The sequence below is a fragment of the Bombus terrestris genome, chromosome 2, assembly GCF_910591885.1.
Source record: "Bombus terrestris chromosome 2, iyBomTerr1.2, whole genome shotgun sequence".
Taxonomy (NCBI): domain Eukaryota; kingdom Metazoa; phylum Arthropoda; class Insecta; order Hymenoptera; family Apidae; genus Bombus; species Bombus terrestris.
The window spans coordinates 10,379,090-10,397,186 of NC_063270.1; the positions used below are offsets into that span (position 1 = coordinate 10,379,090).

At 26.5% G+C, this 18,097-nt stretch overlaps 5 protein-coding genes across 8 annotated transcripts; 2 read left to right on the forward strand and 3 right to left on the reverse strand.

The window, feature by feature from the left end:
- Window positions 1-126: 126 nt before the first annotated feature.
- On the reverse strand, window positions 127-4,888 carry LOC100649159 (general transcription factor IIH subunit 1). Of its 2 annotated transcripts, none has more exons than XM_048411441.1 (8): window positions 4,449-4,888; window positions 3,458-3,660; window positions 2,971-3,172; window positions 2,702-2,858; window positions 2,080-2,622; window positions 1,675-2,002; window positions 1,429-1,604; window positions 127-1,350 (listed from the first exon to the last, which is right to left on the reverse strand). In XM_048411441.1, exons 2-8 carry the CDS (start codon window positions 3,609-3,611, stop codon window positions 1,228-1,230), a joined length of 1,683 nt encoding a protein of 560 aa, XP_048267398.1. In that variant the 5' UTR covers window positions 3,612-3,660; window positions 4,449-4,888; the 3' UTR covers window positions 127-1,227. The 2 variants fall into 2 exon arrangements, with proteins under 2 accessions (XP_048267398.1, XP_048267394.1); XM_048411437.1 differs by having other exon boundaries at window positions 4,568-4,887.
- Window positions 4,889-5,478: 590 nt separating this feature from the next.
- On the forward strand, window positions 5,479-7,963 carry LOC100649041. Its single transcript, XM_020867822.2, has 6 exons — window positions 5,479-5,611; window positions 5,783-5,964; window positions 6,064-6,257; window positions 6,368-6,620; window positions 6,699-6,894; window positions 7,623-7,963. The coding sequence occupies exons 1-5, from the start codon at window positions 5,587-5,589 to the stop codon at window positions 6,825-6,827; spliced, it is 783 nt and encodes a 260-aa protein (XP_020723481.1). The 5' UTR covers window positions 5,479-5,586; the 3' UTR covers window positions 6,828-6,894; window positions 7,623-7,963.
- On the reverse strand, window positions 7,202-14,194 carry LOC100648584 (C2 domain-containing protein 3). 2 transcript variants are annotated; one of them, XM_048411359.1, is made up of 13 exons: window positions 14,074-14,194; window positions 12,990-13,116; window positions 12,224-12,906; window positions 12,048-12,149; window positions 11,850-11,978; window positions 11,488-11,763; window positions 11,160-11,422; window positions 10,937-11,086; window positions 10,660-10,842; window positions 9,677-10,597; window positions 9,412-9,603; window positions 9,029-9,312; window positions 7,202-8,947 (listed from the first exon to the last, which is right to left on the reverse strand). In XM_048411359.1, the coding sequence occupies exons 3-13, from the start codon at window positions 12,849-12,851 to the stop codon at window positions 7,561-7,563; spliced, it is 4,515 nt and encodes a 1,504-aa protein (XP_048267316.1). In that variant the 5' UTR covers window positions 12,852-12,906; window positions 12,990-13,116; window positions 14,074-14,194; the 3' UTR covers window positions 7,202-7,560. The 2 variants fall into 2 exon arrangements, with proteins under 2 accessions (XP_048267316.1, XP_012174362.1); XM_012318972.3 differs by lacking the exon at window positions 14,074-14,194 and adding an exon at window positions 13,345-13,696 and having other exon boundaries at window positions 12,224-13,116.
- On the forward strand, window positions 13,833-15,863 carry LOC100648922 (protein arginine methyltransferase NDUFAF7, mitochondrial). The gene is made up of 5 exons (XM_003402582.4): window positions 13,833-14,339; window positions 14,444-14,551; window positions 14,618-14,899; window positions 14,972-15,085; window positions 15,166-15,863. The coding sequence occupies exons 1-5, from the start codon at window positions 14,028-14,030 to the stop codon at window positions 15,652-15,654; spliced, it is 1,305 nt and encodes a 434-aa protein (XP_003402630.1). The 5' UTR covers window positions 13,833-14,027; the 3' UTR covers window positions 15,655-15,863.
- On the reverse strand, window positions 15,632-18,080 carry LOC100648697 (CWF19-like protein 2). 2 transcript variants are annotated; one of them, XM_012318974.3, is made up of 9 exons: window positions 17,918-18,055; window positions 17,499-17,828; window positions 17,300-17,417; window positions 17,101-17,240; window positions 16,964-17,029; window positions 16,593-16,898; window positions 16,367-16,522; window positions 16,118-16,300; window positions 15,632-16,040 (listed from the first exon to the last, which is right to left on the reverse strand). In XM_012318974.3, the coding sequence occupies exons 2-9, from the start codon at window positions 17,652-17,654 to the stop codon at window positions 15,900-15,902; spliced, it is 1,266 nt and encodes a 421-aa protein (XP_012174364.1). In that variant the 5' UTR covers window positions 17,655-17,828; window positions 17,918-18,055; the 3' UTR covers window positions 15,632-15,899. The 2 variants fall into 2 exon arrangements, with proteins under 2 accessions (XP_012174364.1, XP_003402628.1); XM_003402580.4 differs by having other exon boundaries at window positions 17,499-18,080.
- Window positions 18,081-18,097: the final 17 nt, after the last annotated feature.

Sequence of the window (18,097 nt, forward strand, 5' to 3'; positions counted from 1 at the left end):
TACACAATGAGTACATCATATATATAACTTGTTGATCAGTATCGTAATTCTATATTTTAATGAACTTGATATTTTAATAACAAGAGCAATTAGTCACTTAATAGGATGTTATTAACTAAATACTAATTCATAATAATAACATTTATTGTAATGATAATGTAAGAATATATTTACAATCGATATTATAATAGTATTCATAGCGTAACTTCCGAGTATGATCTCAAAGGTTTTTTACTGATTAAGTTAGATATCACTCATCTCGGCAACTGCCAAATTATTGCTACTGTAGAGAAAGTGAGCAGGCAGTTTACGAAATCTCGAATTGCAAATTGCTTTACCCAATAATATATATATATATTAAAAAAAAAAAAAAAAAAAAAAAAAAATAGGATTCAACAATTAAGACACTTAGTTGAGTATATCGCAGATATCGTAAAAAGTATACTGATGCCACTGTGCATTAATAGTTTGTAAATTTCCAGGTAAACAATATTTGTTTCGTTTATATTTTGTATAGAACATACTCTTCGTTCATATAATTATAATATATATCAAGAAAAAGATTGATGTTCTAAATCCATTAACATGTATAGGAATATTTATAATGTAGAAATAAACATTCACAAAACGACGAAATTTACCTCTTAATACATCTTAATAATACAGTGGCGGTATCACAGCTACTTTGATATCGTACAATAGATATTTCTCTTAACACACATTCATCTACGTAGTTACATTTTATAAATTTTAGACGTTCCATCGCAATCATAGCTTTTTTTTGAAAATTTATAAATATTAACTTTATTCTACATGTAATATATTTTTTTATGAATTTAAATTCTTGAAATTTTGTAGCTCCATCATATCAACCATTGATTAATATAAGACGTGCAACACAATATACAATAACCTATGAAAAGTAAATAAATAAACTATATACTATATTATGAAAATATTAATGAAATGAAATATCGCTTGCAGATGGATCAAAGTAAAATATTTGTGAAAATTTTAAAACAATAATAAACACAATTATTTGTAAGAATAAATAAACAGTATGTGGCAGCATAGGATGCATGACACGATTCAGCTTTGGTTTTTGTGAAATACACCCATATTAATCCCTAATTATGGTAACATTATAAAATGCAATATATATAGGATGACCAATATTGCTTTGCTTTATTCACGTTGTTTTTAATTGTACGACAAATTATTCAATGGCTACCTCATTTGCATCTTACGTTGTTGCCAAACTGCGAATTTTCTATATGCTGTATTTAATAGTTGATTTAAATGACTTGTTAAATGTTGACTAACAGCAGAAAAATCTCGTTGAACACGATCCTAAAAAAGAAAACATCCAACATTCCTTGTGAAAAAAATAACGTAAACTAATGAATGTGAAAAATTTATAGAACTTACTTCAAAAGGTTTAAGTTTAGCAGAATGAAATCTATGTAATGCTTCGTGCATTCTAATAGCTTTTTCTTCAAGCTGTGGAGTTGTAGGTGGGAAACTTCGCCAAAAATGCCTTAGAAGTTCACATGTACACACATATACATTACGTAGTTCTCTTTCTAAATCCTTTGGTATTAATTCTGTAATTGACATAAACGACATATTACATATTTTAATCAATTCAATTTACAATTAATAATATATACTCACGTCCAAGACTTTCTTCTCTGAAGCCTTTCATTAAAGAACCACCTGGAGTTAATTCTCCTAGGGCAGAGACTGCTGCAGCTGGGCTAACTAATGATGTTGCTAATTGCCTTGGTATACTATTTCCTGCCAGCCAACCACTTACTTCCTTTCTTAATTGATTTAATGTCATAAGAAGTTCTTCAGACGTCGGTTCCGTATTACCATATCCTGGCACTGGACCATGTAAATACCTGTCTATATGATTCAAATTTAATGGTGCACTATTATTTGTATTAATATCATGAGTGGTATCAAGATCATCATAAATTAATTTTTCTTGTATTCTAAGCTGAAAATAAAATATATACATATTGTTATTGGATGTATTATTTTATATTAAAATGTATATGCATATTATAACTTTACTTTTTTCTTTGGTCGTTCATCTAACTGATTAGACAGTGTTGTAGTTTTACTTGCTGATGGCGTTGATCCATTTAATTGTGGTTGAATGGATTGTGTAGATTGCTTGGCAGTGCTGGCCTTTAAAACCATGATACTATGTTGATTAAATCTCTTAATCATACTTTGATGTACAATATTTCCTGAAACTTTGTCAGATTTACTAGGTCCATTCCCATAATTATCATCTAGAGTTTGATCCTCAAAAGAAGTTATATCCACCAATGGATCATCAATACCCGATTGAATATCTTTTTTAAGTTCTTGATCATCTATTTTGGCACATTCGGTAAAAAGATCCTTGGTCCCTGCATTGATACGATCTCGATGAAAATAATGTGACTGAAAGAATTTTGTCCAAAAATCAGATTCTGACATTTTATGAGGCACATTTTCTTGATGTTTTCTTTTTACTGCTGGATAAGTCTTAAATATACACTCTATAATATCAACAGTTAAATTATATTTCAATCCATTACAACCATCAGTTTGTGGTTTTATATCAGCCTATAAATAATGTATTGAATTATTCATTAATTTATTCTTCTAGTATGTGATTTGTATTTTAATAGCAAAAAATTCTTACCAGAAAAGCACTATTTACTCCTATTTCTTGTCTTTGACTTTTTTTAGCTTGGGTATATTCTGCAGCATGTTGTGACCAAAATTCTTCAGATGAAATAACTTGTGTAATAACCAAATCTCTGTATAACTGAAGCAATACAGGATTTTCTTGAAGCATTCTGTTAAATAATACATTTTAATATATGAATGATATAGATATATTTTAGTATAGTATATGATAGTATATGAATAATGTAATTATAAATATCACTGTAATATGAAATACCTTACCTATTTTTTTCTTCCAATTCTTTATTTACTTTTCTTTTAAATTTTGGTAATAATTGCTGAAGTAATTCTTTTACATCATCACGATCTTTAATTTGTGCCTCTTGCCCATTTCTGTTTACAAAATGAAATATAGATGATGAACCATCATGTAATACAACTTGTAATTGTATTTTTGATTTTCCTTCTGGTGATATCTTTTGTACTACAAAAAAAGGTATAGTGTAATATATTAAATTTCAAAGAGTTACTTAATATCAGTAAATATAAATTTTCCTTTTGATAATTTTCCAATTTTACTGCTCTATTAAACAGAAAAGATTAAACTATAAATATACATTTAATATAAGTTAACGTAAAGAGATAGATATAAATAATTAAATTATTAATACATCGAAAGCAAAACATATAGTAAAGTTATAGTAAAGCAAGTTTTTTTTAATAATCTTTTTATTAAACATTATTTTGATTTTTACACGAATGTTCTTACACTTAATGTCAGCATATTTGTGGCTGACTGATACAGTGTCTCTGTTATCAAGCATCCAGGCTATTCTTTCATTCATGACATATAAAGTGCCATCTCCTTTTTTATAACGAACTTGTCCTACTTGCATTAGAACATCTTCCGATGATGTAGTCATGGTGGATGTAATATATAATATAATTCTTCTAAAAATGATAAATACAATCCTAAAAAATATATTTAAAAATAAGTATGTTATGTTTACAAGAAAGAACTATGAATATATAACTATATGTAATATTATTAGGATAAGTATATCCTGATATTTATAAGTCTCCTATATAAATAAATGCATAAAAATAAAGAATCTTGTTTTATATTTGAATTTTATGTTCATAAATTTTCATGCCAATTAAATCTTTATCATGGTATCATATCATAATATAAAAAATTAGTTTTTACAAAATGATTAATTTTTAAGAAATACTCAAATACTTAATATTTGAAATCATAACAATTCTATAAAATACTGAAGGAAACAAATATACATGATGTATAACTATTTGAAAAAAAAAATTTAATTTAAATATTATTGCACTTAATGAAAATTTATATATTTATGAAAAAATTATTACTTTAAAAAGTTTTGTGAACTTCGTATGATCTTCGTATTAGTAAACAATATAAATGTATTGAACTTCTCAATGTTCTAAATAACTACAATTGTATTTATCTTTGCAATTTCCGTATAAAATAATGTAACATATTTGAATTATACAATTTTAGATAAGATGTATTAATATTTAGGAATTACGATTTATTTGTCGCTGTGCGTCCTTGAATGTTACATTACAACATAATGACTTAAAAAAAAATTTCGTTAATAATATCTTATAACATAAAGTTATGCAAAATCGATTGTGATATTATAAACAATGAGATCTTTGAAAATCGAGGAAAAATGCTAACTCTACATCGTGAACTAAACACTGATGTGATATTACCCATGACTCACTTTTTGATTCATTAATTATGGCTATCAACACGAAAAACGCTTTTTGTATAGTTCAAGGCACAGAACGCGTGTTTTTTAATCGTTAGAATAGGAAATTTAACTATAATAAGTCCATTTACCGGTGTTAAAGTGCGAAAAATCGTGGAACACTGCAGAAGCCCGTTGGGCGGCACGGCCATGTGCAGAAACACACATCAGTGGACGCATCGCGAAGCAAAGACGGCTGCAAACGAATCGTCGGTACGAATAGCACCATCGACCTGCTAAGACTACCGCACTCTGTTGTTCGACTAAACTTCTGTAACGCTTCCTGTGTTAAAACATTCCTTTCTTATTTCTTTCTTGTCTGAATAAACATATCACCTGTAACTATGCACTATATTCATATATTCTGAATCGAAATAATTAATACAGATCCAAGTGGCAAATAATGATATTTTCTTTCACGAAAGTTATGAATTTGACTCAAATAGCGTAAGTTATATCTGTAGAATATAATATAAGCATGCGTAGTTACATGAGGGCGCTGAAATATACCTGATTTTGATAATTATAACACAAATCCTACGTATTTATAAATAAATGATATAGCAATATACAAATTAGAAATTTTTATTAAGTAAAATAAATAAAGATACCAAATATTGATGACGATTTCATATGAAGAAATAACTTTTTATGCCTCGTAATAAAAATATACGCAAAAAAGATGCCCTCTATTTTAATTTCATAGAATTGAGCAGAATATAAATTACAGTGCACTGATTGGCTGCTTCTTATTCGCGTGATTTGTAAATATAAAGTCATTTGCATCTATAATATATTTATATACGCGCAATCTGAATTAATGTGCTATGTAAATATAGTTTATTGATAACGTATAATTTTATGCATTTATTTTGAAACTAATTTCATTGCAATTAAAAAATAATATATTAATAAAAACACAAAGTTTTATATAAAATACTAGACAAATTTAAGTTAAAAACAATAAAAAATAATATCACAATGTTAGGGATATTTGACATGGAATTTTTTTGCCAATAAGTATGTCATATATGTTACTGCTGTAATCATTGATTTTCCTAATATAAATTTGAAATTTATAATATTCGTACTAAATACATTCTATATTTTCATGATAATGACAGCTAGTCAGGAAGGTATAAATATATTTTATTAGTATTATATTTTCCTTATAATTAAAAGCATATCCCTTCTCTCTCTCTCTCTCTCTTTCTCTCTCTCTCTCTCTCTCTCTCTATAACATAACGTAGCTGCTAATAAATTTAGTTTAAAATACTTTATGCTAAAAAAGTGCTATTTATAAATAGGATTTAAATACGTCATACAAAAACAAGAGCGGCAAAAGATATGTTTTGGATCTGGACGTCCCCGCGATACTTCAAAAAAAAATATGACTCCATTTATGAGATACTATACATTAGAAGATCATCCAAGTGTAACACCTAATTCATATGATGTTTTAAAATCATTTAAAACAATTATAACTAAGGTATAATCAGTCGTTTAGAATATACAATATTAATTAATTACAGATTTGAAATATTTGAAATAAGTATAATATAATTTTATATTACATATTTTGTTTCAGCCTTGTTCTCATAGTATTAGTAAGAAAGGTTACAGTGGCATTGCTAGATTTGGTAAAAAAGTTGAAGTGAAAGATATTTATCCATCGCCATTAGATTACAATACTTCTACATTTCCTAAACTAATACATAAATCAAAGTATCCATTTGATTCTAGCAGCAAAAGACAGACTTTTGTTGACAATACAACTCCAGGGTATAATAGTAATATAAGTAGAACAGTTGTTACAATCACTGTTAACTGTAACAGTTGTTATAATCACTTATTGTGTATAAATTAACATTTAATGTACAATATGTATATAGCCCAGGAATGTATGTTAGTATTAAAAGAAAAGGTCCTACATTCAAACACAGTTTTGGTGGTAGTGTAAAAATGAATCTTGGAGTGAATCTTAAATGTTGTAATCGAAACACAGATATTTGCAAGATATGTGGGACAAAACCACTTGGTGATTATTGGCATTTCAAAAATGAAATATTTTTATGCAGGCCATGTATGATTAAAGAATATGAGAAGGAAACAAAGTTTAAACAAAGAGAATTAGAACAATTTCATGTAAGATTTTATTTTAATTATGTACATGTGAGAGTGTATACACATTTAATTATTTATTCATTTCTCTATTTATTTTAGAAAATACGAGATTGTTCAATTATGCATCAACATGAAACTACAACTGCAAAAATATGGTTGATGCATCCTAGAAGAGCTGTACAATGGATACACAAAGAAGCTTATCTTTCTAGTTACTTCAATGAATAATTTGATTTATACTCTATGTAGTTTGTATTAATATAAAATTTTCTATTTTAAAAATTTAACAAAACAGGTGAGGTGTAATTTTAATATCTATGTTCTGTGAACAAATAATTATTTATTAAAGAATTTTATATTTATTTGACATGCCATGGATTTAATTAATAATTTATTTAAAAAATTTTTATTTGTGTACACAAAAAAAGTATATGAAAAATAGTTAAAGTATGTATTTATATAAAAACACATTAAAAACATATTCTGAATAATATTATTGATTTAATTAATAATGGATTCTTTATAATGTATTTCCATAGTGATGTTATTATTATGTATATGTGATAATAATTTTATATAAATATCACTTTTTTTAATAAAAAGGTTAGTGTTCTGTATTATCTTTATATCAATGTATCTGAACAAGATATTTTAAACGTCAAATATTATAAACTAATTATAGAAATCATTAATTATTAATTTAAAATTACATACATACTGTAAAGAGATAGGATTCTATTTTTATATCTATTGGGTTGGCAATTAAGTGATTATGGATTTTGTCATTAGGTGGTAATAGCAAAATCCGTGATCACTTAGTTGTCAACCCAATATTTACTGTATGCGATAAGAAAAATATGTGTAACGTAGTCAAGGTATATATTTATAAGTGTAAATTATGATTATGATTATAGATGTGTGTGTAATAAATTTATTACATATTAGTTATAAGTATACTTGATTATGAGTGGAGAATTTTATCTTCTTGTTGTGTAATTAATGGCTTTTTATTATCTTCTATAGGATTACCACCATCAGGTGCTTGCCTTGAAAGCACAAGAAGAGATGTTTCAGAAGATACAGAATCGTCATTTTCAACTACTTCTGAATCAATTGATTTTATTATTGAATTGTTAATTGATATAGTTGTAGTCGATTCTGTACTATTACTAGCCAATAAGTCATTGTAATTAGTATTATGGAGAACAGTTAAATCAATACTATTATCAATATTTTCTGATACTCCAGATGGTATTGTTTTAAAACGTTCAGCATTTGCTAGAGATAAATTAGTTTCCACCGAACTATGTATTCTATTTAATTTATTACTTATTGATTTATTAAACACTTTACTATATCGATTATCTAATTGTTTGATAGTTTCTTCTTCTAATGGTGTATGTGAGTAATGTAAATCAGGTACTAAATGCTGATATAAAAGAGGATTACAAATGTTATTTAAATCCATATGACGAATATTTGAAGTTACAAGATACGTTGTTAATTCATCATATTTAGATGTATTGCTATTTTCTTCAGCAATTAATTCTTCACGAATTACTTTCGATACTTTATTAGCAGTTTGTGAGTGCATAGATGTCTCAGATGAATTTTTATCATATGTATCAACCTCTGACTTAGTTGTACAATTATTTATAGGATTTTCTGAGTTTTGGATAGTTAACTCATGTATGTCATCCATTTGATTACATAATATAGATGTTTTGTGTTCTTGGTTATGTTTATTACTGTCTTGTAAATTATTACTACTTGGTAAATGTGTTAATACATTAGTAATATTTTTTTCCATTGGTATAGTCTTAGTCAAACAGGTTTGTGTAGGAAACTGCAGAGATAGTTTATCAAGTAAATAATTTATATGTGCTTTTGCTCCTCGTTCTGGGTAATCAGTGAAAGTATTGTCCAGTGGTCTACTATTTTGCACTAAATGTTCACTTTGTTGTATTTCAGAATTGTCATTTGATAAATTTCGTTTACTATAAGAATTCAATATTTTAGAAGAATCAGATTTCATTATTTCACAACTAACTGCATTGTTGTAACTAATATAAGTTTGAGACAAAAAATTTTGAATACTCGTTTCATTTGATGTATTTTGGTTTTCATTTTCTGTAGTACTTGTATTGTGGCATATTCTGCTATTGTAATCTCTTGTAGCAATAGATAGTATTGGAGTGATAATTTTACAATCGTTATTTTCATTATCGCTATTTTGTTCATTTAATTCAAATTCATTTTCTAAATCATCTTCAAAAGCCGTATTTGTGACATCACGTAATCGTGATTCTAGGCGTTTTGTTATTTCATCTAATTCTGTTAATTTTTGTCTATAAAAAATATGAACACCACGTTTATAACTGTATGATAATTTCATTGTAAATTATTGAAATGCAATAAAATTTACTTACTTTAAGGATAAGGATAAAAATGACATAGATACATCTTCAAAATCAATGTGAGTAATAGGATCATTTAATTGATTTTCACTATGTTCTGATTTCTCTTCTTCCTGTGTAAATGTTGATGAGTTATTACTAGTTTTAGTTTGTTCTATATCATGAGAATGTGTTTCATACATATTTAATGGAACCCAATTTAATTGTGACATAGAACATATTGGTAGTCGGGTTGCACTTAACGATGTCATAGGTTTTCCAAATAATGATAAATTAGCTAATGGTGTTATACATATCTAAAATATAAATAGTATAGTAAAGAATAAAATAAACAATAAGTAAAAACAAATATAATAACATATACATATACATATATATATAATAATAAATAATACTTTAATTTGTCCATTGCATTTTCCAGTAAAGTCCATTATATGAAACCAACCAGATACTGTCGGAAAGCCATTAATCAAAACTGAGAGATCAATAGCAGAGAATCCAATAACAATATCTTTCTCTAAGTTTATTTCCATACTATTATCTGTATCTAATATTCGCCAAATTTTTAGAATTAATCTCTTTTTATCCTAAAAAAAAGGAATGTTTAAAATTATTTAAAGGGGAAAAGATTTTTATAAATAAATTAAGAAAATTACATACATGTAAAAGCAGTTCTGTCGGTAATGCTGTATCACATTTCCAATTCCATTTAGGGTTGCAACTATGTGGAAACGTATTAGTAATCATATACGAGTTTGAAGCTTTTGTATGATCAGATTTAATGGCCTGAAATGATACATATGTACTTGGTTCAACAGTTTCATTAATTTTTTCTATTTTTGGCAAATGTAATGCACATTCAATCTCCACAATAGCTCTAAACATTGTTTGATTATACGTAGAATTCGTTGATTCATTCTCTACATGATTTATAGTTGATGATTCAAATGTTGTATTACTGTGATTACTTTTTGGATGTTGATCAGTTTCTTCATTGTACTCAGCACCAACTCCAACACTTCTATATGTTTCTGTTGGTAAATAAAGATTATGTTTAACGCTATTATTATCACTATCATCAGAACTGTTATTAAAGTTCAATTCGTTTGAACATATCTGTCCTGTATTCGATTGTTGTTTTTCTTCAAAATTTATCTCAGTCTGTATTGCTTGATCTATTTTAATCTTATTAACATTTAAAACTTGCGTTAAATGATCAACTGTATTTTGTAGAATAGAATGTCTTAAATTTGAAGTTTTTTCTTGTGATTTTTCATTAAATTTAAACTCTTTAACAGTTGAGATATCAGTTTGACATTCTTGAGTTTTCGAATTTGAAAAATTTGACTCTCTTTCATCTTTAATGAAAGCATGTATGCGAGGAGTATTTTGTAAATCAGAAAATTTGTCTAAATGCAATATTTGTGACGTAGCATTCATAGTTTGCAAATTTCTTGTCGTCTTTAATAACGTAATTTGTTCAGCAGTTCCAAGAGCTACTAGTGCAAACAACTGACCAGAAGATTGACCAGTTACAGGATCTATAATTGGTACCCAGCCATCCACACTTACCACAGGATACTAAAATGATAATTTATGTAAAGAATGAAATAATTAAATTATACTAATCTAAAATGGCATACCTTAGATAATAATAAATATGGTAATACTCGTGGATCTCTGTATGCAACATATAACTGATGTACAGATAATTTTGTTAATCCTAATAGATTATCTATATTATTATTTCTTGAATAAACTTCAATGATTATGTAATTGTCTTTAATACGTTTTAATAAATCACTGTCATAAATAAGGGGTACTAACTGAAATGTAAAATTTATATATATATATATATACACACACACACACACACATATACATGACAGATATAAATACTGAATACACAGAAATATTTACTTGACAAAATTGATAAAATGGATTTTTTGTATTGTTACAGACTTGACTTTTAGTCTTATCCTCTCTCCAAAATGCTCTGCATATTAAATAAGTATTTAATTCTGATAGTTCTTTCCCTTCCACTACATATATTAAACCGTGAAGTAAAACCTACACAGTAATCATTTCATCACTAAAAATAATTATTTGATACACATTTTTAGTATAATTCATATTTTTGTACCTTATCTTGTATTCTATTTTTGTCATGTTTTATATCCGTTTTTTTATCATCTATGCTTTCTGTTATAGATTGTGATACACACTTTGTAATAACTGAATTACTATCAGTAATTGGAAAATTTACTATTTCATCTGAAATTGTTGTTACTTCATTATCTGTTGTAGACTGATTTTTTGTAATATTCTTGCTCCCTTTATTTTTAGCTTCACTAAGTGATTCTGATGTATCCAAAATAGGAATGTTTTCTTTAACAGACATACTACCTAAAAAATATAGTATATTTAAATCTTCGATATAAACATTCGTTTTCTACTTTATATATACTTACTAATGTACTGTTTTTCATAATGATTAGAATCTGGACCTAATTCTATAATTACATTTAATTCTCCTGTTTTTATTTCTTTATTAAGTATAATTAGATGTTGTGCGAATTTCCAACTTTTATTTTTTATAATTTCATTAAGATTAATAGTAGCATTGCCTAATTCAATTAATGATCTTTTGTTGACATGACGAACAAATATTTTAAATTTTATTTGCAATGCTGTATAGTATTTTAGTTTTGATATTCTATATACATTGTTGTGATTAAAATAAACCACTGTAAAAATATATTAATTAATTTTAAACATACATATATAATAAAATATATTACAAATATTCTATATGTTAATACTATCAATGTACCGTGATTTGTTTGTTTTTTAGAACATATTCTTACAGGTTTACTTTCCTTTTTGTCATTTTCTTTCATATGATCGAATATCATGTCATATTGAACAAAATATGTTGCAGATGAAAAAATGTTATCGTTATCTGTAAAAAGATATGTATTTAGTTCATAAAAAGATGTTAGATATTTATGAATTCTATAAATTTACATACGTGATAATGAAGATGATTTTACACGTCTATAACCAGCAGGACTTAAAGTAAATGAGTCTACATTAATTTGGATATAAGTAGCAAAATCAAATAGTTCAGCATCTAGAATAGAACATAATTTTCATTAGTACAGTAAAATTTAAAGGACTAATATTATTGTTAAAAGTTTAATAAACCTTTTGAATCAATACACAATTTTTTTTCTGAAAGTGCATCTTCTATTAAGGACTTCATTTTTGAAGAAGATGTATTATTTGTCGTACTCTTATTATCATATCTAAATGTTTTTAAACTACTAGATGCAAGATCTGTCAAACTTGGATGCAAAGTTGTTGATTTCAATGTACATGTTTTACATTCAATAGATGACATCATATCTTTGCACGAAACACATTCATATAATTTTTCTTTATTTTTAGCAGAAACATAAGTTTGAAATCCATTATTTATGGAATTATCACTAGAACTAAATTCATCTTCATCATATGTTTCTTTAAATAAATCTCCTCTGAGCCTTTGAGCTCTTGTAACAATCTGAGCAACAAGTCTATCAGCTACTTCATTACTAAGTTTATTTACAGATTCTTGAAATTCCGTCCTTTTCAATTTTAAAATAGATTTATAAGTATCACTTTCTTCGGGTTTTATTTTTTTGTTAACTGTACACCTATCAGATATCAAATAATCCTGATTCTTAAAATTATTACTAGTTGAAACTAAGGTATTATCAGTACCTTGCTCTTTTCCACATTTATGTGTTTTTAATTGCATACTAAAAGCTTTTGTCATATATTCTAACTTCATAGAAACATGAATTTCTCCTATTTTATTTTCATGATTACTTACAATAGGTACATATCTAAAATATGGTTTACAATTAAGAATCTCTAATAAATCTGTGATTTGTGATGTTCCAATAATTATATTAGTTTCTTTACTAACAACCAGTAATTCTACAGATTCACAATTCTTAATGTATTCTTCAAAGAGATTTATATTTGTACGAATAGCATAAACCTCAGTTATTTCTTCCTCTGATCTTACAATATCTTTTGTAATATCTGCTGGTCTGAAAAAAAACGTATATTTTAAAATATATGCAATAAGATATAAAACTAAAGAGAAATAAATTGTTTAATCAACAATATAAGAAAAGGAGCAGATAATTCATATAAAATAAAAAATGACAGGTACATTAATTTAGATTAAACATCATTAAAAATCACTTTCTATTCTTTATTATTGATATTAAAACTTTAGAGAATAGAATAAAAATTATTTTATGAATACAGTTTACCTAAATTCAGTTCTATCAGTTTCTCCCCACCAAGATAAAAATATTCTAATATCACCAAAATTTTTCTTTGACCAAATGACTTCATCAATGACAAATTTTAAATAACCATGAATTTTGCCTTCAACTAACGGAGGCAAAGATTTTTTAAATTTCATCTTCGTATCCATTTATTTTCCGTAATATAATACATTGTTGATTTTGTACATTCATTTACATTTATCATTAGTCTAGGTTATTAATAGTAAAACATGTAAAAGTATCGCTCTAGATATATTTTGTATTTTTGTACTTTTTTGTTATAGATATTTTATATATTAAAAAATTAAATATTAACACTGACACTTTTATTTTATGTCTTTAATTACCGAGTGCAAAATTAATATACAAAATAATTTGTTCTGTTCACTTTTTAAGTGATATATAAAAACAAAAGCAGAATATTTGCTGCCATCTATTCAAAGAATACATAACTTGCTACTATGAATAATTTCACTTATATATTTAACATTTAGATAAAATACATAAATAAGTATTTGAGTTTAAATAATCAATTGTACAAAAAATTGATAATTTAAAGTGAAAAAAATAAATAAATAATTTCTTTCTAATCAATGATGATACGTAAACATAACCTTTAAATTTGTTATATATGCTTTAAATTCATCGATTAAAGGGTCGATAATATGGCTATTTTTCGGACATTTGGAAAATATGTAAAGTATTACAAACCATTTAGTACAAAAATGTTACTAAATTATCGAAACCGTTTTTTGTTTTATTCGTCGTATAATTTTTCAACCGTGAGTGACAAAAAGTCACAAAGTCTTTATCACTATTTATACTCGAAAATTTTAGCCTGTGGACCTATTACAATTCATGATTACATGAAAGAAATTTTAACTCATCCAACTGTAGGATACTATATGAATAAAGACGTTTTTGGAAAACAGGGCGATTTTACAACATCACCAGAAATTACACAATTATTTGGAGAAGTATGTAAGTCATCTTCCCGAAAAATTTTTGTTTGGATTAAATTACTATAATATGTAGCATATATAATATATATTTATTCATGTTTTAATCATTTATTTTTTAGATGATAGCCATATGGATGAAATATGAATCGCAAAAGATTTCTAAGGGTCCTTTTCAAATAATTGAATTAGGTCCAGGCAGAGGAACTTTAATTAAAGATATATTAAGGGTATGTCTTTAATATTCAAAGTATAAAATTATATAATTATTTTATAAATATATCTCTACTGTACAGGTGTATAAACAATTTAAATCTCTAAATAATATATCAGTACATTTAGTTGAAATTAGTCCTACTTTGTCCTTGATTCAGGCAAAGAATTTATGTAAAACAATTACAGAATATGATACAAAAATTAATGAATCTAAAAGTAACCCTATCAATTACTATAGAGAAGGTATTACAGAAGATGGGATAAAAATATATTGGTACAATTCTATTAAGGATGTGCCTAAAAATTTTAGTATATTTTTAGCACATGAATTTTTTGATGCATTACCAATTCATAAATTTCAGGTATATTAACTATACCTAATATATACAATTTATATATAATACTTTATATACATATAATAATTTTACATTTAGAAAACTGATAGAGGCTGGTGTGAAGTTTTAGTAGACATAATTCAAGGAAGTAATGAAGAGAAATTTTGTTATGTGTTATCAAATGCTCCAACACCTGCTACCTTTTATATATCAGTAATACTACTTGTATTTTATTCTAAAATAAAATAAAATACAAAATTACAGATTAAATACATTTTGTGAATATCTTTCAGAATGATGAAAAGAGAGAGCATGTTGAAATTAGCCCAGAAAGTTTAGTAATAGTGGATTATATAGCAAACTTTTTATGGGAATGTGGTGGATTTGCTCTAATTTGTGATTATGGCCATAATGGTGATAAAACTGATACTTTTCGTGGATTTTCTCAACATAAAATACACGATCCACTATTACACCCAGGAACTGCAGATTTAACAGCAGATGTTGATTTTGCAGCTATTAAAAAAATTGCAGAGAAAGATGATAGGTTAATAACTTTTGGACCAGTAACTCAATCAAGCTTTCTACGAAACCTTGGAATTGATTTAAGATTGCAAATGCTCTTACAAAATATTTCAGAAGAAAGAAAGAAATCGTTACAAACAGGATATCATATGATAATGGATGAAGATAAAATGGGAACACGTTTTAAAATTTTATCACTATTTCCATCTGTTTTAAAAGAATATTTCGAAAAAGTACCAGTAACAGGTTTTTATTAAACATGAAGATTACAATAAATATGTTATATATATCGAACATTTTTATAATATATAGAAACTTCTTGTATGTATTTATACATTTAAGGCTAAATAAATGAATAATGTAGATAAAACTTTATTCACCTATATTAAAATTTTTGTAAAAAAAATTATGTATTGCGATAATTTGTTGGCAATTATTTGCAAAAATTACATTTATTTATAAATCATTATTTATTTATAAATCATCAAGGAATCATACCTAATTATGATTTTTTAATTTCAGGTTCATACTTTTTCCATATCTCTGAAAATTTTAATACTTTCTCACGTTGTTGATCAAAATGTTCTTTTTTTGGCTTTCTCCATATGTCCCGATTTAGATCCAACATCCCACCTATAATTTCCTGCAGTAAATTAACATTTGAAATTAATATTTTTGTGGAATAACCATTCATTCATACTTTTTTTAAAAGAAAATTACCTGTGCAAAATTTGTCGGAAACATATGCTCGTCCTCAATAACATGAGCATATCCTTTATTTCTTTCAAATTCTACCATAAAATATGATAGACCATTTGGAATAGCTTTACGCACATCTTTATTTTCAAGATTGATTACTTTTTTGTTCATTGACCATTCAGTTTCACATTCTAATAAGGCTTTCTGCCAAAAACATCAAATATAAAGCTTGATACTATTCAAATGTATTAAGTCTATGTACATATTTACCTTAAAGTATATTGGTGCTAATTCACCGATTCTTTTCTTCAGTGGAACACATTCCAATTGCATATGTGAAAATTTGTGACGACTCTTGTAAATTTCATAGAACACTGGATACAAATTTTGATCCATGAACATTTTATATAAAGCTTCTTTAACCATCTGAAAATAAAATACTTGCAAGGAAAAAAGGCATATTATTAAACAATAATATCCAGAAAATATGTTTTACCTTCAGCTTTTCCCAAATATTTTCATCCAATTGTAATTGGCAAGCAATATGGTGTAAGGGTGTTATTATACAATGCCCGGAAGTCAAAGAGGTATAATGAGGTAGACTTAAACAAATATCAGAATCCATTGTAATGATCATGTGTTTTAACATGTATTTTGAATCAATACACCAATAACAATTATCCAAACTTTTCGATAAACGTTTATGTTCCTTAATTGCACATGAACGATCTTTCTTATTTTGTTCAGCATCTGATTTAATATGCGTAATGTGTTCCTCAAACATCTCATCCATATCTCCATTCTATAAGTTATTTTGCACATCATGTATTCCATAATATCTTTTAAAATAGATTTTGTATGACATACCTTAGAAGCAATTTTAAGAAATGCTGCATCATCTTCATTTGTAGATCTTCCTTTTTCTTTATGGAACTTAAACACATTGATGATGTTATTGAGATTTAATATTATTGACTATAAAAGTTATATTTTAGTAAACATACCAAATTTTCCAATGAATATTTATCATCATCAAAGTAATGTCTCACTTTCTTTCTACAAACATGTGTTTCTATATTTTTCCGTTTACTATTTTGTGAAGATTTTATAGTTTGAACTCTGGATTCCAATGGTCTTGTAATACCTATTATATGTTATTCATTATTTATTTCAAATGTACAATTTTATACACATAATACATACCTTTTGAATCAGTTTGTGTAAGAATTACATTTTGGACTTCTTCTGTACTGCATATTTGAACATTTTTTGCGATATCTCTAGCATTTTCTAACTGAATTTTTAATTCATCAGCAAGTTTCTAAAAAAAAATATCATGAATTTTTACAATTTCTTGGCACATTTCGTGTATGTAGCGTAAAATGTTAATAAGTATACATACAGTATTGCCCATTATTTCAGCTTTAACAATTTTTGCCCCTAGCTTATTCATTTCTGCTTCTGTCAGAGGTTTAGTTTCTCCAGATTCTGTATTTCCATCACTATTAGAAATTTGTCTTGCACGACGGCCGACATGAGTATGTGACGAACTCAACATGTTAAAGCTTCAAAAACGTTTATGTCAAGCGTGTGTCATCACAACTAACTTTAATATTTGTTGTGCAGAATTGATAGTTTACAGATCAGCATGCCATAAGGCGCAATTGACTCTATGTATACCGTATATCGTATTGTTAAGTTGAGTAAAAGCTAAAGGCAGTAAGTTTCCTCTCTGTTAGAAGTAAACAAAACTAATCACATAGTACACAGCAGATTCAGCTATTGGTTGATAGTCGTTAATGAATTATGATTTTTACGAACGTTTTGGATATAAATTTGCACGATAAATCTGATCTTTTCGCTTAAGAGGTTAATGTACGAAAAAAGAATAGGGAAACAAGGAAAGTTGTGAATCAACTAAGAATTTAATCACGTAGTTCTATTTATTTTTCCAGGCTCGACTCATTGGATCACGAACTTACGATATCCATACGCTGCACA

Excerpts from the sequence above, each read along its gene's own strand:
- LOC100648584 (XM_012318972.3), bottom strand. The coding sequence starts at position 13,511 with ATGGATACGAAGATGAAATTTAAAAAATCTTTGCCTCCGTTAGTTGAA. Across the intron at positions 11,423-11,487 it reads TTATGAAAAACAGTACATTA|GTAGTATGTCTGTTAAAGAA; the intron begins GTAAGTATATAT and ends TATATTTTTTAG. Across the intron at positions 10,598-10,659 it reads CATATTTATTATTATCTAAG|TATCCTGTGGTAAGTGTGGA; the intron begins GTATGCCATTTT and ends TTATCATTTTAG.
- LOC100648922 (XM_003402582.4), top strand. The coding sequence starts at position 14,028 with ATGGCTATTTTTCGGACATTTGGAAAATATGTAAAGTATTACAAACCA. Across the intron at positions 14,340-14,443 it reads TTACACAATTATTTGGAGAA|ATGATAGCCATATGGATGAA; the intron begins GTATGTAAGTCA and ends TTTATTTTTTAG. Across the intron at positions 14,552-14,617 it reads TAATTAAAGATATATTAAGG|GTGTATAAACAATTTAAATC; the intron begins GTATGTCTTTAA and ends TCTACTGTACAG.
- LOC100649159 (XM_048411441.1), bottom strand. The coding sequence starts at position 3,611 with ATGACTACATCATCGGAAGATGTTCTAATGCAAGTAGGACAAGTTCGT. Across the intron at positions 2,859-2,970 it reads GAATTGGAAGAAAAAAATAG|AATGCTTCAAGAAAATCCTG; the intron begins GTAAGGTATTTC and ends ATTATTTAACAG. Across the intron at positions 1,351-1,428 it reads CTAAACTTAAACCTTTTGAA|GATCGTGTTCAACGAGATTT; the intron begins GTAAGTTCTATA and ends TTTCTTTTTTAG.
- LOC100648697 (XM_003402580.4), bottom strand. The coding sequence starts at position 17,654 with ATGTTGAGTTCGTCACATACTCATGTCGGCCGTCGTGCAAGACAAATT. Across the intron at positions 17,030-17,100 it reads AATATTCATTGGAAAATTTG|TTCCATAAAGAAAAAGGAAG; the intron begins GTATGTTTACTA and ends AATGTGTTTAAG. Across the intron at positions 16,041-16,117 it reads TTCCGACAAATTTTGCACAG|GAAATTATAGGTGGGATGTT; the intron begins GTAATTTTCTTT and ends AATTTACTGCAG.
- LOC100649041 (XM_020867822.2), top strand. The coding sequence starts at position 5,587 with ATGATAATGACAGCTAGTCAGGAAG. Across the intron at positions 6,258-6,367 it reads GTTGACAATACAACTCCAGG|CCCAGGAATGTATGTTAGTA; the intron begins GTATAATAGTAA and ends ATATGTATATAG. Across the intron at positions 6,621-6,698 it reads GAGAATTAGAACAATTTCAT|AAAATACGAGATTGTTCAAT; the intron begins GTAAGATTTTAT and ends TATTTATTTTAG.